This window comes from Palaemon carinicauda, chromosome 29, assembly GCF_036898095.1.
Source record: "Palaemon carinicauda isolate YSFRI2023 chromosome 29, ASM3689809v2, whole genome shotgun sequence".
Lineage (NCBI taxonomy): Eukaryota > Metazoa > Arthropoda > Malacostraca > Decapoda > Palaemonidae > Palaemon > Palaemon carinicauda.
The window spans coordinates 90,348,184-90,359,646 of record NC_090753.1 but is presented as its reverse complement, the minus strand read 5'-3'; the positions used below and the strand labels follow the sequence as shown (position 1 = coordinate 90,359,646).

General features: G+C 38.2%; 1 protein-coding gene across 1 annotated transcript; it reads left to right on the top strand.

The window, feature by feature from the left end:
• Positions 1-2,501: 2,501 nt before the first annotated feature.
• Positions 2,502-3,317, top strand: LOC137622715 (uncharacterized protein PF3D7_1120000-like). The gene has a single exon (XM_068353307.1). It carries the CDS (start codon positions 2,502-2,504, stop codon positions 3,315-3,317), a length of 816 nt encoding a protein of 271 aa, XP_068209408.1.
• The last annotated feature ends 8,146 nt before the right edge of the window (positions 3,318-11,463 follow it).

Sequence of the window (11,463 nt, the reverse complement as noted above, 5' to 3'; positions counted from 1 at the left end):
AGACCCATCTTTTTTGTTAGAGAGCTGTCTTTTTTGTTAGAGAGAGAGAGAGAGAGAGAGAGAGAGAGAGAGAGAGAGAGAGAGAGAGAGAGAGAGAGAGCTATCTTTTTTGTGATAGAGAGAGCTATCTTTTTTGTGACAGAGAGACTTATCTTTTTTGTTAGAGAGCTATCTTTTGTGAGAGAGAGAGAGAGAGAGAGAGAGAGAGAGAGAGAGAGAGAGAGAGAGAGAGAGAGAGATACCTTTTTTGTTAGAGAAAGCTATCTTTTTTGTTCGAGAGCTATCATTTTTTTTTTAGAGAGAGGGGGGAGAAAGCTATCTTTTTTTGTAAGAGAGAGAGAGAGAGAGAGAGAGAGAGAGGAGAGAGAGAGAGAGAGAGAGAGAGAGAGAGAGCTATCTTTTAGTGACAGAGACCGAGAGCTATCTTTTTGTGAGAGAGAGAGAGAGAGAGAGAGAGAGAGAGAGAGAGAGAGAGAGAGAGAGAGAGAGAGAGAGAGAGAGAGTCATAAAACAAGGCGTTGGAACCATCCAAATTTGATAAAACGTTAATGATCAGAGAGAGAGAGAGAGAGAGAGAGAGAGAGAGAGAGAGAGAGAGAGAGAGAGAGAGCTCCCCGCTGTTCTGTCTATCAAGTAAAGCCAGAAGGAGACCACTCAACCTTAACATGGTGCAACATTGCATCTTCAGAAAACTTTATGAATGATATTGTTATTCTTTCTTTGGAAATGGCTTTGGAAAATATTAAGCTCGCTTATCCATAAGTCATGCAATAAGCTTATTTCTTTGTTTAGATAAGATGCTCTTGCAGAATCAAGTTCTTTTTTTATTAGTTTCTTGCTTTGTATATAACTGTTGAAGAGATGGAGGAAAAAGTAAATATGTTCAAAATGAAAGAGTAAGATAAATCCTTGTTTGTGTGATGCTGTTGGGGAGCTGTTGGGGGAGATGAAAGGTGCTACTAGAGAAATGTTGGAGATTAATAAACATGCTGTTGGAGAAATGTTGGAGAAGATGAAAGATTCTACTGGAAAAATGTTGAAGGTTATTCAACATGCTGTAAGAGAAATGTTGGAAAAGATGAAAGATGCTATAGTAGAAATGTTGGAGGTTATTCAACATGATGTGGGAGAAATGTTGGGGAAGATGAAAGATGCTATTGGAGAAATGTTGGAGAATAATGAACATGGTGTTGGAGAAATGTTGGAAAAGATGAAAGGTGCTATAGTAGAAATGTTGGAGGTTATTCAACATGCTGTAGGAGAAATGTTGGGGGAGATGAAAGGAGCTACTGGAGAAATGTTGGAGGTTATTCAACATGCTGTAGGAGAAATGTTGGGGGAGATGAAAGGAGCTACTGGAAAAATGTTGGAGGTTATTCAACACGCTCTGGGAGAAATGTTGGAGGTTATTCAACAGCCTGTGGGAGAAATGTTGGGGAAGATGAAAGGTGCTACTGGATAAATGTTGGAGATTAATGAACATGCTGTTGGAGAAATGTTGGAAAAGATGAAAGGTGCTATAGTAGAAATGTTGGAGGTTATTCAACATGCTGTGGGAGAAACGTTGGAAAATATGAAAGATGCTATAGTAGAAATGTTGGAGGTTATTCAACATGCTGTAGGAGAAATGTTGGGGGAGATGAAAGGAGCTACTGGAGAAATGTTGGAGGTTATTCAACATGCTGTAGGAGAAATGTTGGGGGAGATGAAAGGAGCTACTGGAAAAATGTTGGAGGTTATTCAACACGCTCTGGGAGAAATGTTGGAGGTTATTCAACAGCCTGTGGGAGAAATGTTGGGGAAGATGAAAGGTGCTACTGGATAAATGTTGGAGATTAATGAACATGCTGTTGGAGAAATGTTGGAAAAGATGAAAGATGCTATAGCAGAAATGTTAGAGGTTATTCAACATGTTGTGGGAGAAATGTTGGGGGAGATGAAAGGTGCTACTGGAGAAATGTTGGAGATTAATGAACATGCTGTTGGAGAAATGTTGGAAAAAATGAAAGGTGCTATATGAGAAATGTTGGAGGTTATTCAACATGCTGTTGGAGAAATGTTGGGGGATATGAAAGGTGCTACTGGAGAAATGTTGGAGATTAATGAACATGCTGTCGGATAAATGGAAAAGATGAAAGGTGCTATAGGAGAAATGTTGGAGGTTATTCAACATGATGTGGGAGAAATGTTGGGGAAGATGAAAGATGCTATTGGAGAAATGTTGGAGGTTATTCAACATGCTGTGGGAGAAATGTTAGGGAAGATGAAAGATGCTAATGGAGAAATGTTGGAGGTTATTCAACATGCTGGGGGAGATGAAAGGTGCTACTGGAGAAATGTTGGAGATTAATGAACATGCTGTTGGAGAAATGTTGGAAAAAATGAAAGGTGCTATATGAGAAATGTTGGAGGTTATTCAACATGCTGTTGGAGAAATGTTGGGGGATATGAAAGGTGCTACTGGAGAAATGTTGGAGATTAATGAACATGCTGTCGGATAAATGGAAAAGATGAAAGGTGCTATAGGAGAAATGTTGGAGGTTATTCAACATGATGTGGGAGAAATGTTGGGGAAGATGAAAGATGCTATTGGAGAAATGTTGGAGGTTATTCAACATGCTGTGGGAGAAATGTTAGGGAAGATGAAAGATGCTAATGGAGAAATGTTGGAGGTTATTCAACATGCTGTGGGAGAAATGTTAGGGAAGATGAAAGATGCTATTGGAGAAATGTTGGAGGTTATTCAACATGCTGTAGGAGAAATGTTGGGGGAGATGAAAGATGCTATTGGAGAAATGTTGGAGGTTATTCAACATGCTGTAGGAGAAATGTTGGGGGAGATGAAAGATGCTATTGGAGAGATGTTGGAGGTTATTCAACATGCTGTAGGAGAAATGTTGGGGAAGATGAAAGATGCTATTGGAGAAATGTTGGAGGCTATTCAACATGCTGTAGGAGAAAAGTTGGGGGAGATGAAAGATGCTATTGGAGAAATGTTGGAGGTTATTCAACATGCTGTAGGAGAAATGTTGGGGGAGATGAAAGATACTATTGGAGAAATGTTGGAGGCTATTCAACATGCTGTAGGAGAAAAGTTGGGGGAGATGAAAGATGCTATTGGAGAAATGTTGGAGGGTATTCAATATGCTGTGGGAGAAATGTTGGGGGAGATGAAAGATGCTATTGGAGAAATGTTGGAGGCTATTCAACATGCTGTAGGAGAAAAGTTGGGGGAGATGAAAGATGCTATTGGAGAAATGTTGGAGGTTATTCAATATGCTGTGGGAGAAATGTTGGGGGAAGATGAAAGATGCTAAAAGAGAAATGTTGGAGGTAATGGAAGGTGCTGTAGGAGAAATGTTAGAGATGAAAGACGTTGTTGGAAAAGATGAAAGACGCTGTTAGAGAAGATGAAAGATGCTGTTGGAGAAGATGAAAGACGCTGTTAGAGAAAATGAAAGATGCTGTTGGAAAAAATGAAAGATGCTGTTAGAGAAGATTAAAGATGCTGTTAGAGAAAATGAAGGATGCTGTTGGAGAAAATGAAAGATGCCGTTAGAGATGAAAGACGCTGTTAGAGAAGATGAAAGATGCTGTTGGGGAAGATGAAAGACGCTGTTAGAGAAGATGAAAGACACTGTTGAAGAAGATGAAAGACGCTGTTGAAGAAGATAAACGATGCTGTTGAAGCAGAGAGAAGATGCTTTTGTAGATGAAAAATATTTGGGAGAAATTTTGGAGAAGGAAGAATTTTTTGGAGAAGAAGGGAGAATCTGATGGAGAAAGTGGTATTTGTTTACAACACCACGCTCTCCATTTACTCCAAAATAACGCAATCCTGCAGTTCACATCTTCTTGCACAGTATTTAGATGGTTATTTAAATTCTGGGAAAGCAATAACCAGCAAGATATGTTCAGGAAGGGGGAAGGGGTTATAAAAAGAAAATAGCTCGGTTTCCTCACTAAACGACTTGGAACTGACATGTCAACACAGTCAACCAAACAGAATTCGTGATGCCAAGCGTACATGAACAGAAGTTCGTGATGCCAGCGTACATTTGATATACTGTATATTCAAAATATACTAAATTAAACATGAATTATCACTCAGAAGTGTCACTATTTGTAAATTGCATATTTTATGGAAACTTTTGAGTAATTAATCCATGTTTAATTAAGTATATTTTGAATATACAGTAAATCAAATGTACGCTGGCATCACGAACTTCTGTTTAAGTACGCTGGCATCACAATTTCTGTTTGGTTGACTGTGTTGACATTTCAGTTCCAAGTCGTTTGGTGAGGAAATCGAGCTATTTTCTTTTTATAACCCCTTCCCCCTTCCTCAACATATCTTGCTAATTATTCCTTTCCCAGAATTTAAATAACCATCTAATTATTGTGCAAGAAGATGAGAATTTCAGGATTGCATAATTTTGGAGTAAATGGAGAGCCTGGTGTTGTAAACAATTACCGAGAATGTGGAAGATGATATTAGAGAAGATTGAAGAAAGTGCTGGAGAGGATGAAAGCTGGTGTTGGAGAAATGTTCGTGAAGATGGAAGTTGAATAAAAAAAAAGCAAAAAGTGTGCATTTAGAAATACATAAAAAAAATGAAAAAGTAACTGCAATTTTTACGTCAATCAGCTGGAGATTCTTCTGCTGAGGTGCCAAAGTGGCACACGAAGCTTAGTACCTAAGGTTTGTGTGCGAAGTCACACCAACAAATTTTCTTAGCTCATCAATCCATCGTCTTCTCTTTCTTCCCCTCCTCCTCCTCTTACAATCACTAAGGACCCATTCTTTTATGCTTGCGATTTTCTTCCCTCCACTGCAGTGCTTTGGATTATAGCTTTTGCTATTGATGTTACCTCATTTAATTGTTTAATTTTCCTTGAATATTTCTTTTTTCCGTTTTTATTTTAACAAAGTTTTTGTCTCGTTTCTTCACCGCTAGAATTCCTTTCTGGTAAAAGATTGGCTTGCTAATTAGCGGCGGTCTCCTTGACTTGGTTCATAATGGCTTCTAAAGCCAGCTTGAAATGATAATTAAAATAATGAGGACAACGTAAAATAATATTTCAAAAATCTTGTGAAAGACCTTGCTTGGAGTTATTCATTGAATGAGTTCAAGATATTAATGAGACATTTCGAAATGGAAAAAAAAGGAAACGGTTGCATAAAACCTGAATGTAGTTAGTGTATAAACAGACTTAATGAATTACATAATGTATAGCAAATTAGACAAATTAGACGTCTCTTATTCGTCAGTCTACAATTCAACGTTGAAAGAAATCTTTTTCGTGAGTTGCCTCATTAATGGCCGTACGTCAGGGTATCTGTGTATGTTATTAGCTACGTAACGCTCTGTTACAGGCTTTAGGTGGGGTGGGGTGGGGTGGGGGTGGGGGTGGGGGCTGTTATTATTATTATCATTATTATTATCATTATTATTATTATTATTATTATCATTAGCGTACGCAACCCGTCAAAAATTACGGTTAAATATGCACAAAGACGTACACAAACAGATTCAACTCTTCCCAACCCCTCTCCCTTTCCTAACTACAACGCGGCAGTTGTGGTTTTTGCTTGTTCATCTTAGGGTACTCCCTCACACCCGGTTATGACTGACTACTAGGTCTTCCCTTCATGAGGGACAGGGAAAGATATGTCCGGGTACGTCGTTCAGCGTGCCCGGAAATATATACACAAACACACACACACACACACACACATATATATATATATATATATATATATATATATATATATATATATATATATATATATATATATATATATATATATATACATAAACACACACACACACACACACATATATATATATATATATATATATATATATATATATATATATACTGTATATATATATGTTCACACATTTGCTCTTTATTATATAGGAAAGATTACTGTATTATTATTATTATTATTACTACTACTACTACTACTACTACTACTACTTTTAGAGGAGTTGGAAAGCTAAAAGAAATATAGCATAGCTGTTCAACCTCTTATAATAATAATAATAATAATAATAATAACAATAACAATAATAATAATAATAATAATAATAATAATAATAATAATAATAATAATAATAATAATAATAATAATAATCTTTATTTAAGCAAAAGCCATATACAGAATTACAATAGGGGTACGGTGGTCTCACATTTTTGACATCGGTAAAAAAAAAAAAGATGAGATATGGAATAATATCAGTGATATAGTGCAAACATCCATTAGCAGGTTGACCACAGAGTTCTAAGGTCTGGGTAACAAAATCATAATAGCATTAACGCTTAATAATGATGATAACATGCATATCAGCAAACAAAAATATAGGGAGAACAAAAAATGGCGATGACAATGATACTTATGTTGGAACAAAAATTCCTTGAATAATGATAGAACTCTCGGGAAAAAAAAAATCTAGTCACAGAGCAGGTGGTGTGAAGGAAATACAGGACTTCCAGACAACAAAGATATAACATAATAAAGCACGTTATCATAACATTACTGGGTATTATACCTAAGTTATTTAGTGATGAAGATTTGGCACAGCCACACTATCAAAGATTAGTGAATACAATTCATTGTACTGACGCTTCCGTATTCCAGGTTTCCCACATTTTGGATTTTATTCTCGCTGCACTTGCAAGCACATTTTGCATTAGGGGATTTTCACTAGATCGTAGGCGGGAGGTGAGACTTACTATAGAGCGACGAATGATGGTTTTTAGGTTATCCAGTCTATTTTCAACAAACATCGCTGAAGCTGAATGGTGCCTCGGGGTATTGGTGAGGCGTCTTAGGATATCATTGTGAATGACTGTGATACGTCTCATCGAGTCACGCGTATAGTTTGCCCTTAGCGAGCAGCCGTACACGTTATAGCAGTAGGTTTGAAATAGGAGTTTTTTTATATCTTGGCGGCAGAAGGCAAATCTTCTCGTCACTATGTTCCTTAGACAACACAATTTACGTCGCCTGTTTTCAATGTCAGATGTGTCCTTTAAATTTTTCGTAATGATGTGACCTAGGTAAGGAAAATCATTGACAAATGTTAACTGATGGTTTTGGAGGAAAATATGTGGATTATCTACGAATCGGAGCGCTCTAGGAAGGACAGACATGCACTGTGTCTTCGATTCGTTATAGATTATGTCATGTTCATTAGCGTATGCGTTGCAGGTGTCGATAAGACGTTGTAGGCCTTGGGCAGAGGGGGAGATGAGGACCATATCGTCAGCGTAGCAAAGGTTATTTATGGTAAAGCCATTAACCGTACAACCAATGGGAAGTGACTTCAGTCTAATATTCAAATCGTCTGTGTAAACATTAAATAAATAAGGTGAGAGGATGCCTCCTTGCCTGAGACCGTTAGATGAACCGAATGGCTGGGAAAGGACATTGCCCCATTTGACACAGAACTGTTGTGTTGAGAACCAACAGTATAATATGCAGATGAGATATAGAGGAGTTCCCCTTTTGCGTAGTTTCAAAAAGAGTTTCAGATAGTTTACTCTGTCAAATGCCTTCCGCACGTCTACAAAACATAAGTAGACAGGGGAGGCCGAAGAAATTCAACATCTCCTTTAAGGTATATATACAGGTGTCAGTCGAGTGGTTAGTCTTAAAACCAAATTGATTGTCTGCGGTGTGGAGAAAGGGTGCAAGGCGACGGAACAGAAGAGATTCAAATATTTTCGATGAAATTGTTGTGATGGCGATGGGGCGGTAGTTTCCTGGGTCACTCGCATCCTTCAGTTTGTTTTTTATGAAAGGTATTAAGTGGACAAGTAGAAGGGTTTCAGGGAGATATTGGTGTAATATACAGGCATTAAATAGTGCATAAAATAGGATATAAATTATAGGGTGGCAGAATTTGAAAGCCACGGCAGGAAGGCCATCGCAGCCGGGTGCTTTGTTACCAGGTAATTTCTTGATAGCCTCGCACACGTCACTCGGGGAGATACGGTCACTACATTGAAAATCCCTATTGACATTGATGAGAGTATCCACTTCATTTCGGGTATCTCTGTCATTTATGCAATTTAGGAAGGTACTAAAGTGATCTCCCCACATTCTTGCTATGGATTCTTCGTCAACTGCATCCCCTACTCTTTGGGATAATTTGTTTGACTGGGTTTAGTGAATTGATATCTTTTCAGAGAAGGGGGAAGTCATGGGTGGTCAATTTTCTGGACAATGCATCGGCTCGTAGCTGATTTTCGTTGCTACGACATTGACAAGAGCAAGTTTGAACTGTGTTCTCGCTTGCCTCATCTGTAGAGCAAGGGGACCTTCTCTCTGGCTACCATCGTTCCTCCAAAGAAGGAACATTTCTCGAGAGTGTGCATAGAGGTCTTTAACTAAATCATTCCAACCAGGTATGTTTCGATGGTTACCTCTAGAGAGTCTAAACGTGTCTCTTCCCGAGCTCCGTAAGGCATTTACTATATTTACGTAGAATTCAAGCCATGGCACACCAAAATCTTCCTCTCTCTCTCTCTCTCTCTCTCTCTCTCTCTCTCTCTCTCTCTCTCTCTCTCTCTCTCTCTCTCTCCCGTGTTACGTCAAATCGTGAAAGCACTTTTTCTCCATTCCTCTTTTTCTTTTTCTCTTCTACTGGGTTATTTCCTTCTTCGTGGGTATACTTTTTTAAATCAAATACACTATAAAATTTTGTCTCTTCCTCCTCCTCCTTCTTCTTCTTCTTCTTCTTCTTCTTCTTCTTCTTCCAACTGTTACGACTACTCCAGCTAATATTGAAGAAAAAAAAACTTTATCTTATCCGAGTCTTAAAAATGATCAGTCCTACCTCTCCGAGCTAGTACAAAGCGAGGAGATGCCTCCTCCCCCTCGTTAGCAGACATCCGGAGTTTGATGACGAGATGTTTAATCAGCTTCGAGCCTTTGCACCGGGGCTCTCAAAGATGAGACTTGGGAAGTATTATGCAGTTGTTAAAAAACTAGATTCATTCTCTCATTGTTTGTGATTATAACTTGAGACTCTGTGATACTGTTCACCAATACGTTCAGTGGAGATGAATCATGTCAACTATGATATTATTCTTAATATTGTCTTCAACATAACTAATCTAACGTGGAGTATATTGTGAAAAAACCAGTGAATACTAGAACTATATATATACACATAAATATATATATATATATATATATATATATATATATATATATATATATATATATATATATATATATATATATATATGAGGCGTGAAGTAGATGATGATGAATGGAGAGTTATTGATTTTAAAGTTCAAGATAGCCGTCAATAGCCGTAGGGGCAAATGACGATGATGATGTTGATAAATATATATATATATATATATATATATATATATATATATATATATATATATATATATACATATACATATATATACATATATGTATATATATATATATATATATATATATATATATATATACTGTATATGTATATGTATATGGTAATTTAGAGGAGGAGTGGAAGTTAGCAAAAGAAAATTTTGTTGGGATTGCAAGTGATGTATGTGGCAAGAAGGTTGTTGGAGGCAGCATGAGGAAGGGCAGTGAATGGTGGAATAAAGGAGTGAAGGTAAAAGTGGAAGAGAAAAAGAGGGCTTTTGAAGAATGGCTGCAGAGTAATAGTATAGAGAAGTATGAAAAATATAGAGAGAAAAAGGTGGAAGTAAAGCGCAAGGTACGTAAGGCAAAGAGGGCAGCTGACCTGAGGTGGGGTCAGGGACTGGGTCAGTCATATGAAGAGAATAAGAAGAAGTTTTGGAAAGAAGTGAAGAGAGTAAGGAAGGCTGGTGCAAGAATTGAAGAGACAGTGATGGAAATGGAAGGTTGTTAAAAGGAGAGGAGGCAAGGAAAAGGTGGGCGGAATATTTTGAAAGTTTGCTGAATGTTGAGGATAATAGGGAGGCAGATATAATTGCTGTTCCAGGTGTTGGGGTGCCAGTGATGGGAGATGAGAATGAGAGAGAGATTACAATAGAGGAAGTGAGGAGAGCACTAAAAGAAACGAGAGTAGGAAAAGCATCTGGTATGGATGGTGTGAAAGCTGAGATGTTGAAGGAAGGGGGTGTGACTGTACTTGAATGGTTGGTGAGATTGTTTAATATGTGTTTTGTGTTGTCAATGGTACCAGTATATTGGGTTTGTGCGTGTATTGTACCACTATATAAGGGTAAGGGAGATGTGCATGAGTGTTGTAATTCAAGAGGTATTAGTTTGTTGAGTGTAGTTGGAAGTGTATGGTAGAGTAATGATTAATAGGATTAAGGATAAAACAGAGAATGCAATTTTGGAAGTACAGGGTGGTTTTAGAAGAGGTAGGGGTTGTATGAATCAGATTTTTACAGTTAGGCAGATATGTGAGAAATATTTAGCAAAAGGTAAGGAGGTGTATGTTGCGTTTATGGATCTGGAGAAAGCATATGATAGAGTTGATAGGGAAGTAATGTGGAATGTGATGAGGTTATATGGAGTTGGTGGAAGAATGTTGCAAGCAGTGAAAAGTTTCTACAAAGGTAGTAAAGTATGTGTTAGAATAGGAAATGAAGTGAGCGATTGGTTTCCGGTGAGAGTGGGGCTGAGACAGGGATGTGTGATGTCGCCGTGGTTGTTTAACTTGTATGTTGATGGAGTGGTGAGAGAGGTGAATGCTCGAGTGCTTGGACGAGGATTAAAACTGGTAGACGAAAATGATCATGAATGGGAGGTAAATCAGTTGTTATTTGCGGATGATACTGTACTGGTAGCAGACACAGAAGAGAAGCTTGACCGACTAGTGACAGAATTTGGAAGGGTGTGTGAGAGAAGGAAGTTGAGAGTTAATGTGGGTAAGAGTAAGGTTATGAGATGTACGAGAAGGGAAGGTGGTGCAAGGTTGAATGTCATGTTGAATGGAGAGTTACTTGAGGAGGTGGATCAGTTTAAGTACTTGGGGTCTGTTGTTGCAGCAAATGGTGGAGTGGAAGCAGATGTACGTCAGAGAGTGAATGAAGGATGCAAAGTGTTGGGGGCAGTTAAGGGAGTAGTAAAAAATAGAGGGTTGGGCATGAATGTAAAGAGAGTTCTATATGAGAAAGTGATTGTACCAACTGTGATGTATAGATCGGAGTTGTGGGGAATGAAAGTGATGGAGAGACAGAAATTGAATGTGTTTGAGATGAAGTGTCTAAAGAGTATGGCTGGTGTATCTCGAGTAGATAGGGTTAGGAACGAAGTGGTGAGGGTGAGAACGGGTGTAAGAAATGAGTTAGCGGCTAGAGTGGATATGAATGTGTTGAGGTGGTTTGGCCATGTTGAGAGAATGGAAAATGGCTGTCTGCTAAAGAAGGTGATAAATGCAAGAGTTGATGGGAGAAGTACAAGAGGAAGGCCAAGGTTTGGGTGGATGGATGGTGTGAAGAAAGCTC

Excerpts from the sequence above, each read along its gene's own strand:
- LOC137622715 (XM_068353307.1), top strand. The coding sequence starts at position 2,502 with ATGGAAAAGATGAAAGGTGCTATAGGAGAAATGTTGGAGGTTATTCAA.